The 27,690-nt window shown below is 40.7% G+C and overlaps 1 protein-coding gene across 1 annotated transcript; it reads right to left on the reverse strand.

The window, feature by feature from the left end:
• Nucleotides 1–1,407: 1,407 nt before the first annotated feature.
• Nucleotides 1,408–8,342, reverse strand: LOC141628779 (uncharacterized). Its single transcript, XM_074441873.1, has 3 exons — nt 7,608–8,342; nt 1,606–1,658; nt 1,408–1,510 (listed from the first exon to the last, which is right to left on the reverse strand). The coding sequence occupies exons 1-3, from the start codon at nt 8,340–8,342 to the stop codon at nt 1,408–1,410; spliced, it is 891 nt and encodes a 296-aa protein (XP_074297974.1).
• Between the last annotated feature and the right edge of the window lie 19,348 nt (nt 8,343–27,690).

The raw sequence follows: 27,690 nt of genomic DNA on the forward strand, positions 1-27,690 counted from the left end.
TCCTCCATTTCCCTTGTGGATATGGTGGTGAGGTTGGTATTCCTCTCTGGCCTCAACTGGAACTGTTCCTACTCCCTGCCACGGCCTAGAAATTGAGTACCAAGCTTATGCCTGAGATGCTGGACATCTCAGTCGAAACTGCCTTCGCTGTAAGTACACCTGTCTCTGTATTTTGTTGTTTGTTCTTGCTGAGGTGGCTGCTCATATCTGTTTTGTATTCTGGCAGAGACTTCAGCTGAACCTGTTCATCCGCAAGGAGGTTCCTCGTCTGATGGGGGAGTTGAACAAGCTCAACCAGCGGGTTGCTGATCTGGAGGCTAAGCTCTCTACAGCTGCCGAGGAGAAGAACACTTCCCATTCAAAGTTGGCACAAACTCAAACCTAACTGGTGAAGGCACAGAGCTCAAATTCCTCTCTGGCCGATAACATTGATGTTGCTGAGGGTCAGGTGCAGACCCTGAAGAAGCTGCTTCTGGATGCCCTACTGTATGCTGCCTGGGAGTCCAAGATCAAGCGTATGCGAGAGTTCAATGCCGGTATGCACACTACTTGGAATATGGCAGAGGAGGAGAGGCAGTTTGCTGAGACCTTCCCTGTTCAGCCTGATTTTAGCATCATTGATGACCTGATGGCATAGAAGGAAGCGGCTCTTGCTTGGGGGGGGGGGGGATGTTCCTGCTGAGGAGGTGGTGCAGGTGTAGGAAGACGTCCCTGAGTCTGTTGCTGCTGTTCCTAATGAGGTGCCTGTTCCAGGTCAAGTTGATTAGAAGAGAGAATGTCCTCTAGTTAATTGTAATTTGTTTCGTTTTTGCCTTAGTCCTGTGTGGCGTTTGGCTTTGTTTGTTTGTTTTTTTATCAATCTTTTGACTTTTCTCTTGCTCCTTTTTGGGGGCCGGTAATGTTTAAGTTTTTTCTGTGTTATGTACTTACTGTGCGTACTGCGGTTTGTTTGTCATGCATGCATTGTATGTTGGCCGGCTTACTGTTCTGTTGCGGTGACTTTAGTGGTCCTGGGGTCTTCTGTCCTTTCAGGATGCTCGGTTCCCTGTCCAACCATGCGCACCATGTTCGTCCTGCAGGAGGAATATTTTGCTAGTCCTTTTTTCTTTCAGACTGCGGGGAATTAATTTACAACTTAAAGGGTTCTCAAAAATCCCAAAAAAAAAATAAATGAATATCGCAAATGGGAATGGATTAAAAAGGAAATTGTTCCAGGAATAAAAAACTGTACTCCTTCAAATAGTACAACCAAAAATTTAAAACAATACTTAATCTAGGCCCTTTTTGCAAAAAAATCTTAAAGATGTGACTCCCATGTTTTATTCCCTTAGCGCTACCTGTTAACAGATAACACCCGAGGGTGGGAAAAAAAAAAGAAAATGTTTGGGAAGAATTTGAGAGCTTGTTTTAAGTTGTTACCCCTTTAGCAGTACCTGACATATCCAAGGTGACTAACACGTACGTTCTGAACGAAATGCCTTGTCGGGCAGATAATGTTCCTTCTGTGGAGCTGCAAAAAGCAACAACGTGATACCTGTTCAGGCAAATAAATGAGAAGTTGGTGCCATAACTTAAAGTTTTGGATTTCCACCTCTCATGTCGTACCTACTGAGAAATAGGTCTGGGGTTCCAGCGGGTGCATTCTGGGCGTTGTACCCCTTCAGATGAACACTGTTTCATTGTAAGAGATTTAGTTCAGGCGCTAAAGGCACAAGTTCAAAGTTTTATCGTACGTATAGTTGTGTACTTTCTGAGGGTAAAGCTTTTTTGGTTCAGCAGTTGAAACCTAAATGTAGTACTCCTTCAGGTAAGTAATGTTCCACGGCTTATGTATGAGTTGCCTTTCCATAGTCATGAATTTGTATGCTCCTGACAAGGCTGTCGTATACCTATGAAAAATAACTAACTAAACTAACTATATAGATATGGAAGTCAGGTCGATCTCTTCAGGGAGGCAAGATATCTGTAAAATTCCGTCTATTTGGTCACAAAATGGGTGGTGTTTAAATTGGTTTTCTAAACTAATTGGTTTAAAGGAAGAGAGATAAAGAAAGAGCAATTAACGCATAAAATGAGTTTAAACTATCAATAGAGAGGGGACATGTCAGGATTTCGGTTCACTACAGTAGTCCAGTGACTCAACTTTAAACAACTTAGATAAATTACTGCGAGACGGATATGGAAAGGTCCTTCCGGTCCACTTTTTATCCTAAACTTCCACTAACATAACTTCCGTCCTCGTCAGGGTAGTCTACTGTTCATAGCAGGTCTATTTAGTCCAATCTTCCGATCCAGGATTAAATTTAACCAGATTAAAAAGGTGACTCAGAAGCGTGCACTCAACTAAGTCGATAAATACAGTTATATTGCTATGGTGACAGAATCTCACAATTAATTCATCTAACTTATTCACTACATCGTCACATTTCTACCGTAGATCCCCTAATCCCAACATGAAACAGATTTAGCTACTCATATCGCTACTAATACTATCAATACTAACAACAAATAAATAACAAGCATTCAACATGATAAAACAATAATAAAAATGCATAAAAGGTAATTAGGGCAGAAATAAAATAAAGTAATTAAAGTAATTAAAGTGAACAAATGAAGGATTGATATTAAAGATGGAGAAAGAGATTACAATCGCAAGAATCCGGCGTAAAGAACTTGCAAATCCGAGCAAAATAACCCTGAAAATAAAGTTACAGTGAAGAAGAAAAGAGAACGCGGTCTTGGGAAATGATAGATGATATAATGATATAAAAAAGATAGATAATGAATGCCTAAAACCTAATTAACGTAAGCTTAAATAGAAAATAAACTAAGTTCAATAACTAAAACAAGTTCACGGGCTAATTAAAGCCCACGAAACCAAAAACCACTCGATCGAGTAGTTTGAAACCACTCGATCGAGGACCACGCCAGATAATCTACTCGATCGAGTAGAATTGTTACGCGATCGAGTAACTCCACTTTCCAGCTCTTCTTGATCGAGTAGAAATCCACTCGATCGATCAACCAAGGCTATGAAAACCACTCGATCGAGTAATAAAAGCACTCGATCGAGTATTCTTCATTCAAATCAGCCAAATCTCATGCCCGACTGCCTCGTAAATCGTACCTTCACGCATCCCAATGCAGAAACTCACTCCGAAAAATCCCGTCTCCTCAAAATGCATGAAAAAAGGACGAAAAATGGTACGATTCCACTACTTTCGCGTTCATTTCTACAAAATGGACAAAACGAACCAAAGTAGGCAATTCGGGGACAAAATGCAATATAAACAGTATGAAAGTACATAAAAATACGTGCTAAAATAGACTAAAAAGATTATATACGTATCAAATCTCCCCAAACCGAAACTTTACTCGTCCTCGAGTAAACTAAAATTCAACTAATGGAACGGAAATGAAAACTCAGAGCTAGCTTAACTTGTCTACTTGAACCAATTTAATGCAACAAAAATTAACAGTCATAGTTATGCAGTCAATACGCAAACGAGTTATAAGCTATTCAGAAATATAGCCAATCTATCGACCTTGCAAGACCAACAAAATCGGACTCTCTCGTGGTCACTCTTCTCTCATGAAGCAAAGGGTGAAAGTTATATGTAAAAGAGAGAAGGAAAAGCAGTCACTCACCTAACTACGATCTACATAGCATGTATACAACAAAAATGAAAGACGATTCAAGTACTAATGCACACACTCCAACCAATAATGTCCGTCACAGCCGAGGGCTTACAAATGATATGGGAATAGTGAGGTTCAGGTGAGAAAAGGCAAAACAAGTTATGGTAATGTGGAGGTAAAAGCGTCAAGCTAGTTCCTAACAGGACCATATAAAACCATCCGAATCTCAACTGACTGAAAAATAAAGTATAAGTGCCCTTCATTTGGCACATAGCTCACTAATCTTATACACAATCTCCTCAAAAATATGGAATAAGAATGGAGGAGTTAGACGGTCACAAACTTTCCTTTTTTAACACCGTCTAAATGAATTGACTAAAACAAATCAATTATTTACAAATTTCATTTTTTTTCTTTTTCTCTTTACGTAAAACACAACTTTTTTTTCATTTTTTTTTTCTTTCTTTTTCTCCTTTTTTCACGTTTTTCTTTTTTTTTTCTTTTTTTCTTTTTCTCCTTTTTTCACGTTTTTCTTTTTTTTTTTCTTTTTTTTTTTTCTCCATTTTCCTCTATTTCCACCAACTCCAATCATATACACACAGGCCAAACTGCAGACGGAAAATCATACCACAAAAGACATATTAGACTAGCTTGACTAGGCAGGCTCAGTTTGGGATGTAGCTAATGGGTCAAAAAGGCAAGTTTTGGCTTAAGTGAAGCTAAACAAGTGAAAAAAATATAAGGAAAAGGAAAATTTGCAAGCACCTCCCTGCATGTGACACCGACCACAAACCCGAATGTGTGTATTTGACAAGAAATCGAATGTCATAAAAGTGCAAAAATGATGAACATGTTATGCAAGGAGTACTACTCTCAATTTCTAATGAACTGGTCATGAATGTCACCAGTTATGGGCTCTAAACCTCAGAAATTGTAAAGTAGGTTGCCAATTTATCAGGTCAAGTCTAAACAATCAGCTATATTTAGACTATGCGTATGACAAAGCTAATAACTATCAACAGAAGTGCAAGGCTCAAGTAAAAATGACAAGTTATAGTGCAGTTTCATCACGGGAATCAACCGTTCTGACTCAACCTATATGCAAAAATAAACGTGAAATTTTTTGAATTTTTGAATTTTTTCTAATTTTTTGATTTTTTTTATTTTTAATGAAATAAATAAACAATGCAAGCTGAAATAAATAAACGTGAATGCAAAACAAATGCAAATGCAGACTCAAAAGGATGCAATACCCTCCCCAAACCAAAACGGACAACACCCTCGTTGTCCTCCAACATACACCAGCAGATATATACAGGGAAACGGGAATATACAACCAATAAAGAATAAAAAATAAAATAAATAGGAGACAAAAATAAAAGAGTGAGATGTACATACAAAACACGAACTTCCCCAAACCAGCCAGGAAAATTGGGGAAGTGAGTAGACCAGTGGCTACTCGTCAGCCTCCTCGTCGCTGTCACGCACTTCCTCCACCGTCACCCTGAAGTCCGGGTCTACCTCCTACTCTCTCCTCCTCCTCTGCTCAGCTTGAGCTCTCTCCGCCGCCGCCGCCGGGTCCTCGTCCTCCTCCTCCTCAGCAGACTCCGGGTACCCCTCAGCTGGGTACCGGTAAAAGGAAGGGTGTGGCCAACTCTCTGGGATCGGATGGTGTCGACTCAAGTGGTACTTGTATAGAGGGAACAAAATCAAAGCTAAGTCCCGCTCCATACGAGCCTGTCTCTCTGCAATCTCAACTAACAAACCGTCACGGCGCCCTTGGTCCATGACCTAGGACGCCTCAAAGGGTGGTGGAGGTACAAAATTAGCCGGTAGGACCGGCTCTGTCTGTGTCTGGTCGTCGGGTGAGGGGTTAGGAGTAGGAATAGGGATCGGGGTAGGTGTATGTGTAGGAGTGGCCGTGGAAGGCTGGCCGCTCCCAGAAGGTGTAGACCCCTCTTTGGTCTCAAGTCTACGCTGCTTCTTGGCGACGGGTAAAGTGGTAGGTCGTCGGATCTGGAGGTGGTAGTCAGGCAGTGGTGGAAGTCGGGCGCCCCGTGCGACAGTAGGTAAAGGGACTAGACGGGGGAGAGTGGTGCAAGGTAAGTCCACGGACAAGGAACCGTCTATCTTCCATGTCCGGTAGTCTGTGGTCAGCCAATGCTGAGAATGCATGGCATCGAGGCTCAGATACCTCTCTCTCCCGGTAGGTACGGTAGGTCACGAGGCCAGACAGGGAAAAGGGAACGGGCAATAATAGTAACTATGCCACCGCAGACAATAGTTCCCGTGACCTTCTCCCCCTGGGCCTGGAAGTACTGGGCGGTCAGATAGGCAATGTTGAGGGTAAAAGGACCCTCGCAGTCAATGTTCAAGTAACCGCCTAAGATGGAGAGCTCGTTGTTGTTGATGTTGTTTGGCTCCCTACGGCCAAAAATGGTGCTCCCCATCAGTCTAAGAAAGTAACGGGCAAGGGGAAGGTGGACCTGTGCGAGCTTTTGCTCGGGAAAGGTGGTCTGGGCGAAGGTCCGCCAAAGCTGACGAATGACCTTCCTCGGGGCAGTAGTGTCGCCCGTAAAGGAAAGGCCGAGTCTGGTACCAAACTCCTCAAAAGTCATCGAAAAAGTCATAAAGAAAGAGCAATTAAGGCAGAAAATGAGTTTAAACTATCAATAGAGAGGGGACATGTCAGGATTTCGGTTCACTACGGTAGTCCAGTGACTCAACTGTAAACAACATAGATAAATTACAGCGAGACGGATATGGAAAGGTCCTTCCGGTCCACTTTCTATCCTAAACTTCCACTAACTTAACTCCCGTCCTCGTCAGGGTAGTCTACTGTTCATAGAAGGTCTATTTAGTCCAATCTTCCGATCCAGGATTAAATTTAACCAGATTAAAAAGGTGACTCAGAAGCGTGCACTCAACAAAGTCGATAAATACAGTTATATTGCTATGGTGACAGAATCTCACAATTAATTCATCTAACTTATTCACTACATCGTCACATTTCTACCGTAGATCCCTTAATCCCAACATAAAACTGATTTAGCTACTCATATCGCTATTAACACTATCAATGCTAACAGCAAATAAATAACCAGCATTCAACATGATAAAACAATAATAAAAATGCATAAAAGGTAATTAGGACAGAAATTAAATAAAGCAAAACAAGTAATTAAAGTGAACAAATGAAGGATTAAAATTAAAGGTGGAGAAAGAGATTACAATCGCAAGAATCCGGCGTAAAGAACTAGCAAATCCGAGCGAAATAACCCCGAAAATAAAGTTACAGTAAAGAAGAAAAGAGAACGCAGTCTTGGGAAATGATAGATGATATAATGATAGAAAAAAGATAGATAATGAATGCCTAAAACCTAGTTAACGTAAGCTTAAATAGAAAATAAACTAAGTTCAATAACTAAAACAAGTTCACGGGCTAATTAAAGCCCACGAAAACAAAAACCACTCGATCGAGTAGTTTGAAACCACTCGATCGAGTACCACGCCAGATAATCTACTCGATCGAGTAGAATTGTTACTCGATCGAGTAACTCCACTTTCAAGCTCTTCTTGATCGAATAGAAATCACCTTGATCGATCAACCAAGGCTATAAAAACCACTCGATCGAGTAATAAAACCACTCGATCGAGTATTCTTCCTTCAAATCAGCCCAATCTCGTGCCCGACTGCCTCGTAAATCGTGCCTTCACGCATACCAATGCAAAAACTCACTCTGAAAAATCCCGTCTCCTCAAAATGCATGCAAAAAGGACGAAAAATGGTACGATTCCACTACTTTCGCGTTCATTTCTACAAAACGCACAAAACGAACCAAAGTAGCCAATTCGGGGGCAAAATGCAATATAAACAGTATGAAAGTAAATAAAAATACGTGCTAAAATAGACTAAAAAGACTATATAAAATGCACGTATCAGCTCCATTACCCATCATGCTTTTTACCTGGTACGGTCCTTTCCAGTTGTAGGCAAATTTTTCTGCCTGGTGGTTCATGGTGTTCTGGAACACTTTCCTGAGCACCAGGTCTCCCACTTGTAAAATTCTGACCCTTACGTTTTGGTTGTAGCTCCTGGTAGCCATTTGTTTGTAGGTTGCCATTTTGATCTGAGCACTGGTTCTTAGTTCGTCCACAGTGTCCAGGTTGCTGGTCATCTCCACCTGATTTCTATCTTCTGTTATACAACCGTACCTATGTGTTGGTACTCGCACTTCTGAAGGGATCACGGCTTCAGCTCCGTACACTAGATTGAACGGTCTTTGTCCTATGGCCACTTTGGGGGTGGTTCTGTTAGACCAAAGTACAAGGGGAAGCTCATCTGCCCATTTACCCCCAATTTCCTCCAGTCTCTTTTTCAGGTTCTCCATGAAAATTTTATTACTGGATTCCGCCTGTCCGTTTGACTGAGGATTCCTTGGGGTAGATTTGAACAGTGCGATGTTCCACCTTGCACAAAAGGCTTTTGTTCTGTCAGACACAAACTGTGCACCATTTTCACATATTATTTCTGAAGGAATGTCAAATCTGCATATGATGTTCCGCTTGATGAAAGAGATTACGTGTCTCTCAAGGACCTGAGGAAACGCCTCCGCCTCTATCCACTTGGAGAAATATTCTGTCATGACAAGCATATAGACCCTCTTTTCTGAGGCACGAGGCAGTGATCCCTCGATATCCATTCCCCATTTCATGAAGGGCCATGGTGATATTATGGGGTGCATGTGCTCACCCGGCTGATGGCTAACTGGTGCGTGTCTTTAGCATGCGTCACATTTCTTTACGTACTCTATTGCATCCTTACGCATGTTTGGCCAGAAGTAACCTTGTCTGAGTGCTTTATTGGACAGGCTCCTACCCCCTGCATGATTTCCACATTCCTCGCTATGGATCTCATGCATAACAGCCTATGCCTCCTCATTGCTCAGACAGCGCAGGTAGGGTCCTGCTAGTGATCTTGTGAATAGTATATTGTCAATCAGTACAAACCTGGAGGCTTTCATTTTGAAACTCCTGACTTCATTCTTATCAGCAGGGAGTACGTCGTTTTGTAACCAGTCGTGGTAAGGCTGCCGCCAATCTGGAGTTTCATCATGGGCTGATGAGGTACACATTATCCCCGCTTCGTGTAACTACTAGGAGTACGTGTGTTTGTCTGTTACATCGTTTTCCTGCTGGAAGACAGCTGGTTCAAACACATGTATAATGGGGACTGTAGAGATTACCCCAGGCTTGAATGTTGCCCCTAATGTTGCCAAAGCGTCTTTCTCAGTATTCTGATCTCTAGGGACCTGCTTGATGAAGAAGGTAGTGAAACGAAGTTTGAGATCCTTCGCCACTTTCAAGTAGGCTACCATTTTGGAATCCCTGGCTACGTACAAGTCATTCACATGGTTTACAATAAGTTGGGAATCGTTGTATACTTCTATGTGACTGACTCATAGGTGCAAGGCTAACTGTAGTCCCAAGATGAGGGCTTCGTATTCGGCTTCGTTGTTGGTGGCCTTGAATTCACACCGTACTGCCTGAACAATCTGTTCCCCTTGAGGTGAGCGTAGGACCAAGCCTACCCCCGTTCCCCTCATATTTGAGGCCCGATCAACGTACAGTACCCACCTTTGGTCACCCTTGTCCTCACTCAGGGTTAACACGTCTTTGTCGGCCTAAGGTTGGAGGGTTGGGCTAAAATCTGACACGAAGTCAGCTAGGGCCTGGGATTTGATAGTTGTTCGGGGTTCAAATTTCAAGACATACCCACTTAAGTGGACTGACCATTTAGCCATTCTACCCGACTGTTCAGGTTTTCTCATTATAGCTTTCAGGGGTAGTTCGTGATCACGGAGATTGTGTGAGATTCAAAGTAAGGACGCAACTTATATGAAGCAATAACAAGTGCTAAGACGAGTTTTTCGAGTGAGGTGTACCTGGTCTCTGCAGGTAGCAGAGACTTACTAAAGTAGTATATAGGTTTTTGTGTTCCCTCGTGTTGCCGTACCAGTACAGCGCTGACTGCCACCTCCGTAACCGATAAGTACAGGTACAGGAGTTCTCCTAGTTCCACTTTAGAGAGTAATGGAGGTGTGCTCAAGTAGCTTTTGAGTTCATTAAACGCCTTTTCATGTTGTTCCGTCCACTCGAACAGCTTGCTCTTTCTAAGGATGTCATAGAACAACCGACATCTGTCCGAGAATCTGGGAATGAACCGGTTCAGGGCCACCACTCTTCCTGTAGCACTGCTCGGATCTGTTCTGTTCTTGCCTCGATTCCCCTCTAGGTGACTAGACACCCTAAGAACTTTCCGGAGAACAACCCAAAGGTACATTTCAAGGGGTTCAGCTTCATGTGGTACTTTCTCAGTATCCCAAAGGTGTTCTCCAGGTTGGTCATGTGTTGTTATGCCTGCTTTGACTTGACCACCATATCGTCTATGTAAACTTCCATTGTTCTCCCAATTTCATTTTTGAACATTTGGTTTACCAGACGTTGGTAGGTTAAACCGGCATTCTTGAGGCCGAATGACATTACCTTGTAGCAGTATAGGCCCCTTTCAGATCTGAAGGCTGTTTTCTCCTAATCATCCTGGTGCATTTTGATCTGATTGTACCCACTCCATGCGTCATGGAAGGTGAGCATTTCGTGTCCTACTGTTGCGTCCATCATTGCGTCTATGTGTGGCAGTGGAAAGGGATCTTTTGGGCATGCTTTGTTTAGGTCTGTGAAGTCTACGCATACCCTCCACTTGTTGTTCTTCTTGGGTACTACCACAACGTTAGAAAGCCATTATGGGTACTTGACCTCCATGATCTTTCCTACTGCTAGCAGATTGTCTACGTCTTGATTGATTACCTCGTTTCTTTCTAGAGCAAACTTCCTCCTTTTCTGTTGTACTGGCTGATAACTAGTGTCAACACTCAACAGGTGTGTTATAACACTTGGGTTAATACCTACTATATCATTGTGCGACCAGGCAAAGCAATCCATGTTAGTACGCAAAAAATCACGTAGCTGCTGACGGATACTACCTGTACAGTCTGCTTAAATCAGCACAGTTCGCTCAAGGTGTTGCGCGTCCTGATGTACTTCATCAAGTTCTGCCTGTGGTGGCTCGATGTACTCCCTCTGGACGCACAGTCTCTATAATTGCTATGCTGGTGGGCTTGCCGTATGTTTGAGGGCATCCTTGTAGCAGTCTCTAGCCTCTTCTTGGTCTCCACGTATTTCCTATACTCCCCAAGGTGTTGGGAATTTCAAGTTTTGGTGGTACATGGATGGCACCGCTTTCATTTCATGGATCCATGGTCTGCCAAGGATAACATTATAAGTGGATGGGCCGTCGATGACCAAGTATCTTACCTGCTTGTTAATTCCTCCAACGAATTTAGGAATTACGATCTCTCCCAGAGAGTGTTTCATTTCTCCACTGAACCCAACTAGGGATACCGCCTTCCTGAGCAGGTCTTTCTCGCTAAACCTCATGTTTTTTAGGGTTCCTAGCATTATGAGGTTGACTGAACTCCCAGTATCGACTAGGATCTTCCTTACCTGGCAATTTCCAATTGAGAGGGTGATAATCAATGCGTCGTTGTTTCCCCTCATCTTGAATGTCTGTTTCGTCGAACGTAATTGCTGGCAAGTCGTTCCTGCTGACGCGACAAATGGATTCTGGTTTGTCTCCCTTAGTCTCTGTTGCATGGCGTTTTACTGCTGAATAAGTCAGCCCACATATCTCTGATCCACCTGTGATAACATTTATAACCTTGGAGTACAACGGAGGTGGTGAGGGGAGTATCTGCTCTGCTGTGTTTACCTTTCCGGACTTGGCTCATTTCGGTAGTAAATGATCATGGCAGCCTGCTCCATGAAGGTGCTTTATCTCCTTACGTAGGACTACGCAATCCTATGTGTTGTGTCCGATGTCGTGGTGGTATTCACATTTCTTACTTGCGTCCCTTCTGTCGTTCTCCCTGGGTACCGGCTTCTTTGGCCACCTAACTCTCTGTCCGAGCTCCTTTAATGCCTTCAATACTCTGGAGATTCCTATGGTGAACCCGTACTCACTTAATTTGGGGGGCAAGTTAGCACTTTCCGTCCAATTGGTGTCGCCTGAAACTTTGTTCATGGTGTTGCTGTACGATTTAGATCTTTCACTTTTCTTTTCTGTTGGTACGTTCTGTGTCGTAGACATCCCTCATGGATTCGTCCTCCTCTAGGCACATGACAGCCACTGCCTTCTGCTGTACCTCCTCAAAAGTGGTACACGGGTACTTGGTGAGTTCCCTGAACAGATCTGAGTCGTGGTGAAGTCCACGCCTAAATGCTTTTACTGTTGTGGGTACGTCGCATTTTTGGGATGGATACCTTTTTTATGTTGAACCTGTTCAGGTAGTCCCGAGTGGATACCTCAAACCTTTGGACTACCTTGTATAGGTCACTTGTTTGTTTTACCGGCTTGCGACTACTGGCGAATTGTTGGTTAAAGATATTAACCAGATATGCGAAGGTGGATATATACTTTTTGGGCAGGCTCACGAACCATTGTAGGGCTGCACCATACAGGGTTGATCCGAAGCCCTCGCAATACACGCCTCCTTCAGGGAACCGGTTGTTGTTACCACCATCATTTTCTACTTGTACTGGTTCACATGGTCTAGTGGATCAGCTGTCCCATCATATACAGTCATAGTTCGCGGAGCGAATCCTTTCGGTACGCTGACGAGTGTTATGCTATCCACAATGAGTGAATCGGCGTAGCTTTCTGGTGCTGCCATCTCTATGGAACGAGGCATTCCTAGTACTTTAACGATCAGAGCCATGAGCTCCTGCAGCTGCTGCTCCACTGAGGTACTTGTTCCCACAGGTATGTTGTGGACTGGCGAATAGAAGCCAAAGGGACTGTCGGTTACTAGCGTTCCTCCTATGGCGCATGGTGAAATGACGTAGCCGCTGGGCAACAGAGTTGCGTTCATAATAGGCCTGAACTGTACGCCCTGAGCCTGCTGTGCGTACATGCTTGTTCTTGTGGAAGCGCTGTTTGTAAATACTTCACCTTGGGTGTTTCCCAATACGGGTGGTGTAATGCTGAATGGTGAGGGAAAACTGGGTGTTAAGGCTCCCAATCAAATTGAGGTAATTGCCCCTACTGCTGTTCCTATTAGTGACATCGTCCTTGGTGGTGGCGTTACCCCTGGTGGTGATGGTATCCCCGGAGAAGGCATCATCATTGGCTGTTGTGGTACCCTCGGTGTTGATACCACTCCCAAATCTAACCTGATTACCATGTCTTGTGGGAAGATTTTTCCTGGCTCCCCTTGAGCGTTTTCCGATCCGGTGTATGCTCTAACGTTTGTGGGGGTACTCCCTTCTGGGATACTGCATCCATCCAGTCTTTCAAGGCCCGGTTGTCCTTTTGCAGGATCTCGTTGTCCTTTTGTAGGCTCTTCACAGCACGGTGCAAAGTGTTCATGCCTTGGAGTAGTTGCTGCCATGCCTCCGGCGGTGCTAATCCAGCGTGCTGAGAAACCACCGACGTTCCTGCTGATCTGACTAGGCTACTTTTCTTGCTGGACTTCATTTGGGCACGCATCCCTGACACCTTACTTGCACGCTCTACCCCCACATCCGTGGTTCTGGGTGAATGCGGGGGTTTGGCTGGTACTGGGGTCACCTTAGTCGGTTGGTTGGTGGTAACCGCCCTGCTGATGATAGACGCTGGCTCTACCGTTTTCGTTACGGCTGGCAATGTTCGTGCCATATGTTGGGTGGTAGAACCTAAGATGCTGGAGGTGGAACTCGGAGCACTGGAGGTACTCTGATTGGATCCTGACATGCTGAACGTACTGCTGGGAAGGTTGACTTTATAATATGACCACTATGCCCCACGGTGGGCGCCAAACTGTTTTGGTAAAAAATTACTTAATAGTTACTTTGTCTTAGGTGGGTCAAAGCGGTCTATTGTTGGTCAATTTTAAGGTAATGAGATCGTACATGCAAACTGACGGAACAAAATAACGAATGTAAAAAAGTAAAAGACACAAGAAATTGGTGACGCGAAAAAACCCGAATGTGGGAAAAACCGCGGGGGGTGTTGGTATCCACCAAATGTATGCACTATGACTTCTGGAGTACTAAGGAGGAATAATGTAATGATACAATTTTGTGGGAAATAATGGCTAATGCTCTTGCGCGATGATGAGTGATATTTTCTGGTGTTCAGACTTGAAGTGTGAGTGAATGATTTATTGAATGCCTTGCTGCTTTGCCTCTGCTTCGTATTTATAGCTGTTCCCTTTGACCCGCTACTCCTCAGCGCCTACTCCCTGTTTCTCTCAACTTCCCTATTTTCGTGGGATCTGTTATTGGACCGAGTCTCACGGGCTTTGTTTAACTTGTATTTGACTGCAGCTTTATGTGAGGTTTGATTAAGATATTTCTTTGTCACGTCGTCAATCCGTTGCTTCTGTTTTGATCCAATTGTTAGCTGCCACGTCATCAAGTGGGTTTTTGTGTAAAAATAACCCAAACACATGTTTTATTATAATCCAGAATCACGCCAAATTTGTGACTCGTCTAAAGCGTGCTGATAATAAGAGAGCCCTTAAAGGTAGGGATGTCAACTTCACCCGCACCCGATCAAAAACCGATCCATCCGATTTTAAAAGACGGATGAAAACCCGACTTAAATGGATGATGGATGGATGACGGATGGAACGGATGACGGATGGATTGGATGAAGAAATTTCACCCGCCATCCATCCATCACCCGATTTAATTACTTTTTATTTAATTTTTTTAACATATAATACATTATTAAGATATAAAATATTCAAATTTTTCTACTCTCAAAATATATATTTTGTGAAACTACCCATTAGAAAGTTAAACTAAAATAATTATCTAACATTTTTTTTGTATAGAATAAAAAATCATCACTTTTTGTAACTTGAAACCTATAAATACACAACATCCATTTATCACCCGATCCACCCGTTTCATCCATGGATGATGGATGGATGGATGGATGACGGATGATAGGTTTCACGGATGACGGACGGGTTAGATGAGATTTTAAAAAGTCGGATGGATGACGGATGAGGCTCCACCCGACCCGAACCCGATCCATTGACATCCCTACTTAAAGGTCTCTTCTCTCTTTATGCGGATCCGGGGACCACTTTTCAGGTACTGCTCTTCGGGTTGTTAATTGTTGGCTTGTTGCTCCTCCAAGGATTTATTTTGAGCACTAAGATCAAGGCAGTTGCTATTTATTTATTTCCGCTGTATAAACAATGTGATGCACTTATGTACTTCTATTTCTAACATCTCTGCTAGTTGCGAGTTTAAGCAGGTTTGTTGTGTTTATATTCCTCATATTAGTGAAGGTTTTTTTTAATCACAAATTCTCATTATAGACGGATACTATCCGTCTATACGTATAGACGGATAACATTTTCCCTCACAAAATACCCATTTGCCATAAGTGGGAAGCACATGGGAGGTGCCCCACCTTGTCCCCCATATCTATTTTATTAGAGGTCTTTACCCGTCTGTTCGCCCCACCCGTCTATACCAAGACCTATTGTTTTTTAATCCATGATGCTTTTAGGATTTAATTCTTATGATTGATAAGTTCTGTTGGATTTGGACTTTCATTAGTCGGTTTTCTTATTTATGAAAACGGGTTGAATGTGACCGGTAAAGCCCAGTACAGTTATATGATCCATTGAGCCTAGGTCTGTCTCAGTCAGTACGGTTAAGTACATAGTGTGAAAGTACTGATAAGTGTAGGGCCTGTTTATTATACAGTAGGTAGCCTGATGGGGGGGCCCAAATACAGTTATATTATGGCTAGGTCTGTCTTCCTGTCTAGAATACCTCTAACCTATATAAATAGGTTATTGGGTTGACATGCCCCATTGATTGTCATAATAAGAAAACCTAGAAGAGGGAGGAGAAGATCCTAGTATACTAATCATATTATTATTATTATTATTATTATTATTATTATTATTATTATTATTATTATTATTATTATTATTATTATTATTATTATTATTATTATTATTATTATTATTATTATTATTATTATTATTATTATTATTATTATTATTATTATTATTATTATTATTATTATTATTATTATTATTATTATTATTATTATTATTATTATTATTATTATTATTATTATTATTATTATTATTATTATTATTATTATTATTATTATTATTATTATTATTATTATTATTATTATTATTATTATTATTATTATTATTATTATTATTATTATTATTATTATTATGAAGGGATGCGCGCAACTTTCATTAAAATAAGAATAAAAGTTTACATGAAATTGGTGGGGAGCCGAGAGACAATCTGGGCTCCCACACCCTTAGCAATAGCAAAGCTAAGTCTAGTAAAAATGTAAGCGGCCACCCGAGCCCCCGCATCCTGAGATACCGAGAATTTCGGATCCGCTGAGCAAGGCAACAAAGATCCGAACCCAGCTCCCCAAGTGAAGAGAAGGAGAAAGGAAGGAAACCATAACCCGCTATCGCGCACAAATCCCCATACTTAGCACACTTTCGCTGAGCAGCATCAGCGACAACCCGGCCCGGCACAAAATCACCACCCCGGTGAGTCAAAGGTGAAGAACCCGTCAGGTCGACGCACACATCACGCCCCCTGTCCCAAGAATAAAGCAATAAATCCGCAGGACGAAGAGAGCCACCATGCCCATCAACCAAACCGATATCAACCTCCTTCCCGCAGAATACCATCTATAGCGGATGTCGAAAAGAGTGTCCCGGACAAGGTTATGCCGATGTTTAACGCCCACATGCCGGTACAAGAAACAGCGTGGTCCCCAAAAACAACCCCAAAGAAAAAACACGAGAGCAAGCGGACAGGGCCTAGATACCGTGAATAACGGAACACCCAGACGATACCCCAGCACACTACGGTAAGTCCTCCCGTTCATAGTCTGCCCCAACCCAGAGATAGGAACCGCACGTAACCAATCAGAGGAGTGAGAACCCTGCTGAGACTGCCATAAAGCAAGCTGGCGAGGTGTCAAAGATAAAACAGACTACGAGGCAAAGAACAACCGTCGTGAAATAAATATCGCAATTTCTTCATAAGTTTGGGGCGACAATTTCACTAGGGTGACCTAATATATCAGAACCTGTAGTCGCAGTAAACACCTGCGCGGCATCATCAAAAGCAGGGCCGGCAGCTACAATACCAGAAGGGCCGAGGAGCTTAGCCTGCAAACTAGCAGACTGCAAGCGGGACGCAATAAAAGCATAGAACAAAACATCTCCGGCCGCATAGACACCAAGGCCACCAAGATGAAAAGGGAATGTAGCAAGGCGCCACTGCCAATCCCCAAAACCCGGCCCTGACGCGGTGACAATACGTTCCAAGCTAGAACGCAGAGCGGCGTCAAAAGGAAGATGGACAGACCCAAAAACACTAGGGGAGCAAGTGCGAAGAGAGAAGTAGAGCTTAGATATACCAGTACAAGCCCGAAGAAGAAGCAACTCACACTGCGGGTCCTCAATCCTCGCAACCAAGTCCATCAGCTCAATGGTCTTAGTTATTATTATTATTATTATTATTATTATTATTATTATTATTATTATTATTATTATTATTATTATTATTATTATTATTATTATTATTATTATTATTATTATTATTATTATTATTATTATTATTATTATTATTATTATTATTATTATTATTATGAAGGGATGCGCGCAACTTTCATTAAAATAAGAATAAAAGTTTACATGAAATTGGTGGGGAGCCGAGAGACAATCTGGGCTCCCACACCCTTAGCAATAGCAAAGCTAAGTCTAGTAAAAATGTAAGCGGCCACCCGAGCCCCCGCATCCTGAGATACCGAGAATTTCTGGATCCGCTTGAGCAAGGCAACAGCATCCGAACCCAGCTCCCCAAGTGAAGAGAAGGAGAAAGGAAGGAAACCATAACCCGCTATCGCGCACAAATCCCCATACTTAGCACACTTTCGCTGAGCAGCATCAGCGACAACCCGGCCCGGCACAAAATCTGCCAACCCAGTCTGAGTCAAAGGTGAAGAACCTGTCAGGTCGACGCACACATCACGCCCCCTGTCCCAAGAATAAAGCAATAAATCCGCAGGACGAAGAGAGCCACCATGCCCATCAACCAAACCGATATCAACCTCCTTTCCCGCAGTAATACCAGATCTATAGCAGATGTCGAAAAGAGTGTCCCGGACAAGGTTATGCCGATGTTTAACGCCCACAAAGACCGAGACAAGAAACAGCGTGCTCCCCCAAAAATAACCCCAAAGAAAAACCGAGAGCAAGCCGGACAGGGCCTAGATACCGTGAATAACGGAACACCCAGACGATACAAAAGACACACTACGGTAAGTCCTCCCGTTCATAGTCCGCCCCAACCCGGAGATAGGAACCGCACGTAACCAATCGGAGGAGTGAGAACCTGCCGAGATCGCCATAAAGCAAGTCAAGGCGAGGTGTCAAAGATAAAACAGACTACGAGGCGGAACAACCGTCGTGAAATAAATATCGCAATTTCTTCATAAGTTTGGGGCGGCAATTTCACTAGGGTGACCTAATATATCGAACCTCGTAGTCGCAGAAACACCTGCGCGGCATCATCAAAAGCAGGGCCGGCAGCTACAATACCAGAAGGGCCGAGGAGCTTAGCCTGCAAACTAGCAGACTGCAAGCGGGACGCAATAAAAGCATAGAACAAAACATCTCCGGCCGCATAGACACCAAGGCCACCAAGATGAAAAGGGAATGTAGCAAGGCGCCACCGCCAATCCCCAAAACCCGGCCCGACGCGGTGACAATACGTTCAAGCTAGAACGCAGAGCGGCGTCAAAAAGAAAGATGGACAGACCCAAAAACACTAGGGGAGCAAGTGCGAAGAGAGAAGTAGAGCTTAGATATACCAGTACAAGCCCGAAGAAGAAGCAACTCACACTGCGGGTCCTCAATCCTCGCAACCAAGTCCATCAGCTCAATGGTCTTAGTTATTATTATTATTATTATTATTATTATTATTATTATTATTATTATTATTATTATTATTATTATTATTATTATACGCTCCAGACGATCCGACTGTTGCTTACGCTAAAGGTATGTACCCTATACAATGATCCTTATAATTTATCTTACATGTGGTATCAGAGCAGGATTGTATTAGGGTTTATTGTTATTATCTTCTTTTCGTTTGATCGGTATAATAAATATTAATCAGAGTATCCGATCCGTGAGTTATAAGTTTCAACATTGATTAAATTTAATCATCAAGTCGGCCGACAATATTTATAGACAACGTTCAAACTTATCATCAAATCAGCCGACAATGGTTTGTGGTTTCTTTGGTTTTTTGTCTTTTAATGATTAATTAAATTTTCTATTTATATTTATGCGCTGTTGGGGAGTTGGGGACTGCTAACGTTTTTCGTTTTCTTCCTCTTCGGGCGGGGCTGTTTATAATGATGTTGTTATCATCATATTATATAAAACTTGTTGTTAGTAAAGAAAAATTTAGTAATGTACAATGAAGTGAAGTCGTGTCTTTACACTTTGTTATTAGATTTTGATGAGTGTCGTACTTATTTGACCCGTAATATTAATTTAAAAAAATGAATGGTTAATGACAAATAACATGTCGCTCATCAAATATTGACAAAGTTCAAAACTGGAAATAGCATGTATGTAAATATATGGGTATTGTTTCGATGAATTATTTTAAGTTGCAGTGGTAGCTTGGCTAAAGCGGGCTATCTATCAATATTTAAAATAATTCATAAGGATTCCGGAATGTTTGTGCTTTTTTAATTAGTTTCTATAATTTCTTGCCCAAAGGGGGAAGTTGTATAAGTTAATTTAAGTAAGTGGTTGAGTAAATACAAGTGTAATAATTTGATTTCTTGGAAAATTATCTGCCCAAAGGGGATTTATTTTTAAGAAATTTCCTTATCTATTTACTTGGAGGTAGTTATTATGTTTTGTGTATTCTGCCTAAAGGTGAATGCATAAAATATAATATGAATTCCTGTGAGAATATTGTGACTCCCTTAGCATATTCTTGTGTAAAGTTATAAATTAATTATACCCATATCATGCTAATAGTGGCCTTGATCTGTTGTTTTAGTCAACAGATTTTCTTTGAGCAATGAAATTTGTGCTATTAAGAGTATAAATAAGAATACTTTTTCTAAGTGGAAAGTGATGTTAAGTTGGCCATTGGCTTATTTGATTAATATATGTATATATCGACTAGCTGGGCACAAACCTCTTGCACTCGTACATGAGAGTACTCAAGCTTAAAATGACTATCACCTTTATAGGTGGGAATTGGTACATGAATTGTGTATGTTGATATTGAAGAATTCGATGTCTGGGAATTTCAAGGTTTTCTAATGGGATTCAATCTGTTTTAATGTTAAAGAATTTAAAAAAAAAAAAGTCTGAAAATTAGGGAATTGATGGACTGTCTCATTAATTTAAATCATGTATGATGTGATTAGTAGTATTGAAGTGCATATCATATTACTAAAGACACAGTACCCGTTGTTGAGTTTATTCCTTGTCGGTTAAATTATTAATTCTCTTCCCGGAAAGGAGTCACTTCAAAATAGCTTACTGCCCCAAACTGATACATGGACCGACAAGGACTTATTTTATATGGGTGAGTATTGAAAAGGAAATAGGGGAATGAGATAAAGGAAAAAATAGTGAACTTATTCATTAAGCAACTTTTTTCGAAGGGGAAGTCAGGTAACATTTATACAAGAATACTTGTAAAAGGTCTTGAGGTTAAGACTTAAGAGTAATAAAGAATCTAGTATTACTACTGGAGTTACTTGTTGGTTTTACGACCAGACTGACCATAAATTGAGAAAGTGTTTAAAATACAAAATCTGGTTAGCAAGGATAATAAAGACATGTTATTTATTGGCCTCAGTTTGTTTTGAATCGTGTTTAGTAGATGTGTCACCTCATTCTTGATGGTTAGATAGTGGTTCATTTGTTTATGAAAAGTATTTTCCTTAAAGGGTTCCAAAATAAATAAACACCAAGTGAGGTTATAGTCAGCGTGTCTGCAATGAATTGCGGGAAACTTGATGTGGATTTCATCAGAACAGTTGTCTTAAAGCTTAGTTCAGGATTTTATTTGACTCTAGAAAACTTTCTTTACGTGTCGTATATGAGACGAAATTTTATTTCTATTTCGTAATTTGACATGTGTGAATTTCGTTTGGTCACTTATAATTAAAAGGTTGAATTATTTTATAACTCTCATATGATTGGAAATTCTTTCTTTTGTGATGATTTGTATAAACTGGATTGGACTTGATTCTGGTGATGTTTTCTTGAATGTTGAGAGTCTTGGAACCAAAAAAATATTGACCTACGAAAATTTATAATTTTATAGCATAAGAGACTTAATTAAATTTCTAAAGAGCGTATTCATGGACTTGTCAAATGTGAAATTGTATCTGGACTTATTTTTAAGGAATTCTTAGAGGATATTCACACTATTTTTGGTGAAATGTAAGTAATATCATTAAGCTCAAACCAAGGATACAAGATACATCATAACTTAGTTTAGAATACAATTGATCCAATCCCTATCACTAGCTCTTACAAACTTGCTTAATTGGCACCTAATCCTGATTTTCATCGGGGTTTTACACTGAGCAAACAAAAGAGTAGGTCGTATCAAAACACCCTCTAAAAGTGCAGAACTACGTTGCTGCCAAACTGCATAATTAACAGCCATGAAGACTGCTAAGCATATAGTCTTCTGCACCTGCGACCAATTCCTTCTACCAGTCCAGATAAGAGAGTTCCCCTAAGGTTTAGGAATCTTCAGGCAAGCACAGATCAGCTCCAGTATCTCAAGGATGTACTGATAGTGTTGGAACAGATGAGTAACATTCTCAGAATCAGCTTGGCAAATGCAGCACAAATCATCAGAACTAATCTCAATCCTATGCAGCTTCTCTTTTGTGTTAAGAGCATTCCTCATAATAAGCCAGTTTATAAAACAATGCTTAGGTACAGCAGCATTATTCCAAACTAGCTTAGACCACCCTACTTTTGTTTCCTTAAGCCTGATCCAATCATACCCAGACTTAACAGAGTACCCTTTCAAGTCAGCAAGCCAAGTACAATGTGAATACCCATTCTGAAACAGATCCTTGGTCTTGCATATTGCCTTCCAGTTGCCACTCATGTGACTTTTAGGAACATGATCAGACCAGGAATCACCTTTTATATAAATCTGATGCACCCACTTCACCCATAAGCTATCTGGCTTACTATAAATCCACCACACAAGCTTCCCAATGGTGGCCAAATTCCAATGAGTACTATTCCTGACACCCAGACCACCCTCACTCTTTGGAATGCACACATGATCCCAACCAACTAGAGGAACCCTCATATAGTCACTTGTGCCATCCCCTAAGTAATTACGACAGATATTATCAATTTGCTTCAATACTTCTTTAGGAATCAGGAATATATTAGCCCAATAAAAAAAAAGGGAAGTAAGGACAGATTTGACCAGGATGAGTCTGCCAGCATATGACACTTTCCTGGCACCAAACATTTTGATTCTATCAATAATTTTCTCCACCGGAATCCTACATTCCTTTTTCCCCAATCTACCAGCTGCAATGGGAACACCCAAATATCTAAAGCGAATTTGTCCCTCAACACACCCTGAACTAGCTATAAGCTGCTGCTTAAGGGACCCATGCACCCCATTGAAGTAGATACTAGCCTTAGCATTATTCATCTCCAGACCAGAGGCCCTAGAAAAAGAGGCAAAGGATCTCAAAAGAAGCCTCACAGATTGAGAGTCCCCTCTAGAGAACATTAGAAGATCGTCAGCAAACATCAAATGAGACAGTTTTAATCTCCTACACAGAGAATGATGTTTAAAAAGCAGGACCTCAGTAGTAATATTAAGAATCCTAGTGAGGTATTCCATAGCTATGGTGAACAAAAGAGGAGAAAGAGGATCTCCCTGCCTGAGTCCTTTTCTACCAGGGAAAAAACCAAAAGTGTCACCATTAAGGACAAGAGAATAAGATGCACTAGAGACACACTCCATAATGAGCTTCTTGAAATGAGGAGGGAAAAGAAGATCATCCAGCATCTGGCTAAGGAATTGCCAGTTCACTGAATCATAGGCCTTCTTAAGATCAACTTTAAGTAGGCATCTTGGAGAAACAGCAGCTCTATTATACAACCTGATAATGTCTTGACAAACAAGAATGTTCTCTATGATATTCCTTCCCTTAACAAAACCACCTTGAGTAGGACTAATAATGTAAGGGAGTACCCTGGCCAATCTGGAGCATAGAAGCTTTGAGATTACTTTATAAATGACATTGCAACACGAGATTGGCCTGAATTGTGCAACATTTTGAGGCAATTCCAATTTAGGTATAAGAGAAACCAAAGTATAGTTCACTTGTTTAAGGAGCCTGCCATTGACAAAAAAATCTTTAACCACAGCACACACATCATCACCAATCACTGGCCATGCATCCTTATAAAAAGCACTAGTAAAGCCATCAGACCCAGGAGCTTTATGACTTGGAATCTGAAACACAGCATCTCTTATCTCAGCATTAGTAACAGGCAGACCTAACACCACACATAAATCCTCAGTGCACACAGGTCCTCTCTGAACAACCTGTACATTCACATCCTGCAGTGTTTTAGTCGTCCCCAGTAACTCCTGATAAAAGGATAAAAAAGCACTCTGAATACTTTCAGGGTCATTAAGCCATGTGCCCTGCTCATTTGCAATCCTTAAGACCTTATTCCTAGCTTGCCTACTCTTCATATAGCTATGAAAGATATTTGAATTACTATCCCCACTACACACCCATGCAGCTTTGGATTTCTGCAAAAGGAAACTATCACAAGCCTTTTGCAATTCATAATACTCTTTAGTAGCAGTGATTTCCAAACCTATTATATCAGCATTAGATGGTTCATCTCTGAGCTGAATCTGAATATGCTCCAACTGTTTCCAAGCCCTCATGGTGTTATTCTCAATATCAGCATATAACTCTCTATTCAGCATCTTTAGGGGCTGTTTAAGGAGTTTGAGTTTTCTCACAAACTAAAACATGGGAGTCCCCTGAATACTAGTTCCCCAAATCTGTGTAACACATGGGAGAAAAAGATTAGAGCCACTCCACATGTTAAAATATTTAAAGCTCCATTTCATGTGTCCCATATCAGAGGTATGCTGAACTAAGCAAGGCGTATGGTCAAAATAACCCTCGGTATGAAAATGAGCATAAAACTCAGGCCTCTGGTCAATCCACTCATGGTTGACAAGGGCTATATCAAGTCTACTAAAGACCCTGGTAGCAGCTTCTTGCTTATTATTCCAAGTGAAGAAGGACCCAGTAGCAGGCATATCCACCATGTTACATTGGTCAAGACACACTTGAAAATCCACCATTTCCTCCTCTGTAGTCACTCCTCCCAATCTTTCACAAGGTTTAAGAACAGCATTAAAATCACCCCCTATGAATCAAGGCCCTTGGATTTGAGTATTCAAGGCAATAAGTCTACTCCACATAGCCTTCCTCTCATACATCCCATTAAAAGCATACACCATGGTTAAATTGAAAAAGAAACCAGTAACTAGGTCCTTAACAATAGTATGGATAAACTGAGCATTATACTCAAGAAACTGGATATTGAAAAGATTAGGCTTCCAAATAATCCAGACTCTACCCCTCTTATGATACTGCGTATTAGTAGTCACACACCAACCACTACAAATATTATCCCTAATTCCATTTAGAGATGAGGGCTTGACCTTCGTCTCAAGGAGACCAAACAATCCAACTTTGTGATGATGAAAGAACCATTTAATGTACTTCTATTTAGCTGGACTGTTCAATCCCCTAACATTCCAAAAGCCTATCATTGCAACCCCCCCTTCTCAGGGGGTACTGTACTCGTCCCTATCCCCACCTTAGGAGTTGCATTATTTAAAGCATCCAGGAAAGAATATTGGCCAAATTTAGCAGAGCTACTGCCATGATAAATGAGCTCCTGCCTACTCAACCTTATAACTACTCTAGCTGGGGTAGCTATTTGATTTGTCCTAACATTATTACCCTGCTTAGTGGTAGGAAACACTGGAGTAAAAACAGTCCTAGGACTAAGGTGCACCAGAGGAGTAGGAGCCTTAGGAGGTGTTGCTGCCTTGACCACTGGAACCTTAGTCACATGAACCTTGTCCTCTGTATTCTTAGGTAGCCACTTTTGGACTACTTTCTTCCTAGCAGGTCGGGTGGGTTTCACTTTCTGACAAGCATTGTTAATAGGACCAACACCCCCACAAGTCTTACAGAGAATATGATTCCATTCAAACTCAACCTTCACCTTGATAATAGACCCTTCCTCATCTAAGAATTTAACCTCTTGTGGAGGAGGTTTATAAAAAGGGACATCTATCAAGAGTCTAGCCATTCCTAACCTTGTTCGTTCCCCAGTAGGTCCATCACATCGAACAAAATCACCAATTAAACGAGCAATTTTAGGGATACACTGTCCCCAAAACTTAAGAGGTAACTGATGCAGTTTAACCCACACTGGAACAACATTAAAATCCATCTTTGTGAGAGGGTCCTGAGGAGTCCATGGTCGTAAAATTAAAGGTTTGTTCTCAAACAGGAAGTGTCCCTGTTTCAAGACAGCTTCTTGTGCCTTCTGTTGCTTAAATTTAACCAGAAACACACCAGAAGGTAAGAAAGATATTCCATCAACTCCATAGTCTCCCCAAACTCCCATGATAAAATCTTCAACAATATCCCAGGACGGATTAGCCCCTAATATGAAGCAAATAACAGAGTGCTTCCAAAAAGCAAGTTCCTTTTTAACTTCAGACTCAGAAAATTGCAACATACTTTCACGTTCCTCAACAATGGTGGCCAGCTTCTTCCTCTTACCACGTTGTTGGACAATCCATTCCTCCGTCTCATCATCTGTGATAATATCATCAAGATCAAGGGGTTCAATCTCAACCGGATTCGAAGTAAGCTTAATCACAGACGAATTCGAGTTCCCTGAAACAGTAAAATCCAAAAAGAAGAGAAACGATTTTTATTACTATTTTTGTGATTTTTTTGTTAAAGAAGATTCTTTTTGTGATTTTTGTGCCGTCATTGTGGAAATCTAGGGTTGCTGAAAACGATGAAGGATTTTTTATTTTGAGAGCTTTTCAGACGTTTCTCTTTCTATCTCTAGCATTATTACAAAATGGTGTTTGTTGGATATTCACACTAACATTAGTAAAACACTACTATTTGTGGAAAGACGTCATATATCATCTTCATTAATGGTGATTCTAGATGTGGTTATGTTTTCCTTATAAGTAGTAACTCTAAGGCTCTTGTTAAGTTTAAAGTATTTATTGTCGAGGTTTGGAGCTTGTTTTATATGACCATTAAGACTGAAAGATGAGACCGAGTTGGAAAGTTGTTAGGTCAAATTAAACATGGTGATTCTTGGTTTTATATGGTTTTTTATTTTTTACTTATTGTTGGACAATATACGATGCCAAGTCTTCTTGAACAAAACGGTGTGACTGAGCGTTGTAATTGTACTTATAAGGATAGGGTGAGGAGTTTGATTCGAGATAAAAATTAACAGTTTATAGCTAAAGTAAAGCTTTTAAATCTGCCTTATATATCTTGGACCCAATACCTGAAAACTTTGTTTTTTTTAATTGTCTTGTGAAATATGGATGGATGAAAGCCAAGTTTCAACTTTTTTAGGGTGTGTGGCTGGCAGTTAAGTTGAGAATTTATATTTGTAATCCTTCTGGAAAATTTTGATCCCAAAACTACTCCAAAATTCATTGTTACTTATCCTGTAAATTTTAAAGTTTAAGATATGTAGAGTATATAACAGTTAAATTTCTAGAGAATGGCTTAGGGACCTGTTGTTATAATAGAAAGCTTGTTTGTCTCATCATGTGTTTGTTAGTCTTCTACTTATGCATTAGAAAAATATTTCTTCTTCTTTTTCTAATGGGGGAAGTATGATGACCAATAATACTATTTCACAATCCTTGAATAATTTGTCAGATGTTGTTGCAACTCTAAGCTGCTTTTAAAGAGAAATCATGCATTTACGTATGGTGATTTTATTGTCTATATCGGGGAAGTTGATTATGACTTGAGTGGAATAGTTAAGATTATAACCTATAAACAAGGTATTTATTTTGTGCAAGCAGATAAATCATAAGGAGGTTATATATGTGATGAGATGCAATCGATAAGATACATAATAAAGTTTAGGAGTTAATTGTTACTCCAGTGGGTTTTGTTTTTTTAATCCAGTCGGGTGTAAAGTGAATCTCTAAAATAAAGTTGCATTTTAAAGGTGTAATTAAGAAACCTAAGGAGAGATTTGTGACAAAGGGTTATACTAAAAGAGAAGGTGTGAATTTCAATTAAACAGTTTCACCTATTAGTTCAAAGGATTCTTAGGTCTTTCATTGTTCATGATTTAATGTTATATTAAAATGGATATTCTTATTGTTCTTTTTTAAATGATTTTGTTGAGAAAGTTAAAGAACATATGGTATGTAAATTGAAGAAATCAATTTATGAATTGAAACAAGTTTCTTGTGAGTGGTATATATAGAGTTTCATAAATTTATGGAGTCTAATGAACTTGCTGAAAATATTAATGATATTTGCATATATTACAAGATCAGTGGGAGGATATTGAATTGATATTCCTTGTTCTTTATGTTGATGCTATTTTACTTGGTAGTAATGCTCTTGGTTTGTTGCATGGCACAAAAGCAAATCTTCTCATTGTCTTCGATATGAACGATTTGGGGGAAGAATGTTTTGTGCTTAGTATTAAGATTGTGTGTGACATGTCTAACAGAATGTTACCTAGGATTATCTTAAGGGAGAAATAATGTTATATAACCTGGTGT

This window comes from Silene latifolia, chromosome Y (genome assembly GCF_048544455.1).
Source record: "Silene latifolia isolate original U9 population chromosome Y, ASM4854445v1, whole genome shotgun sequence".
Classification (NCBI taxonomy): Eukaryota; Viridiplantae; Streptophyta; class Magnoliopsida; order Caryophyllales; family Caryophyllaceae; genus Silene; species Silene latifolia.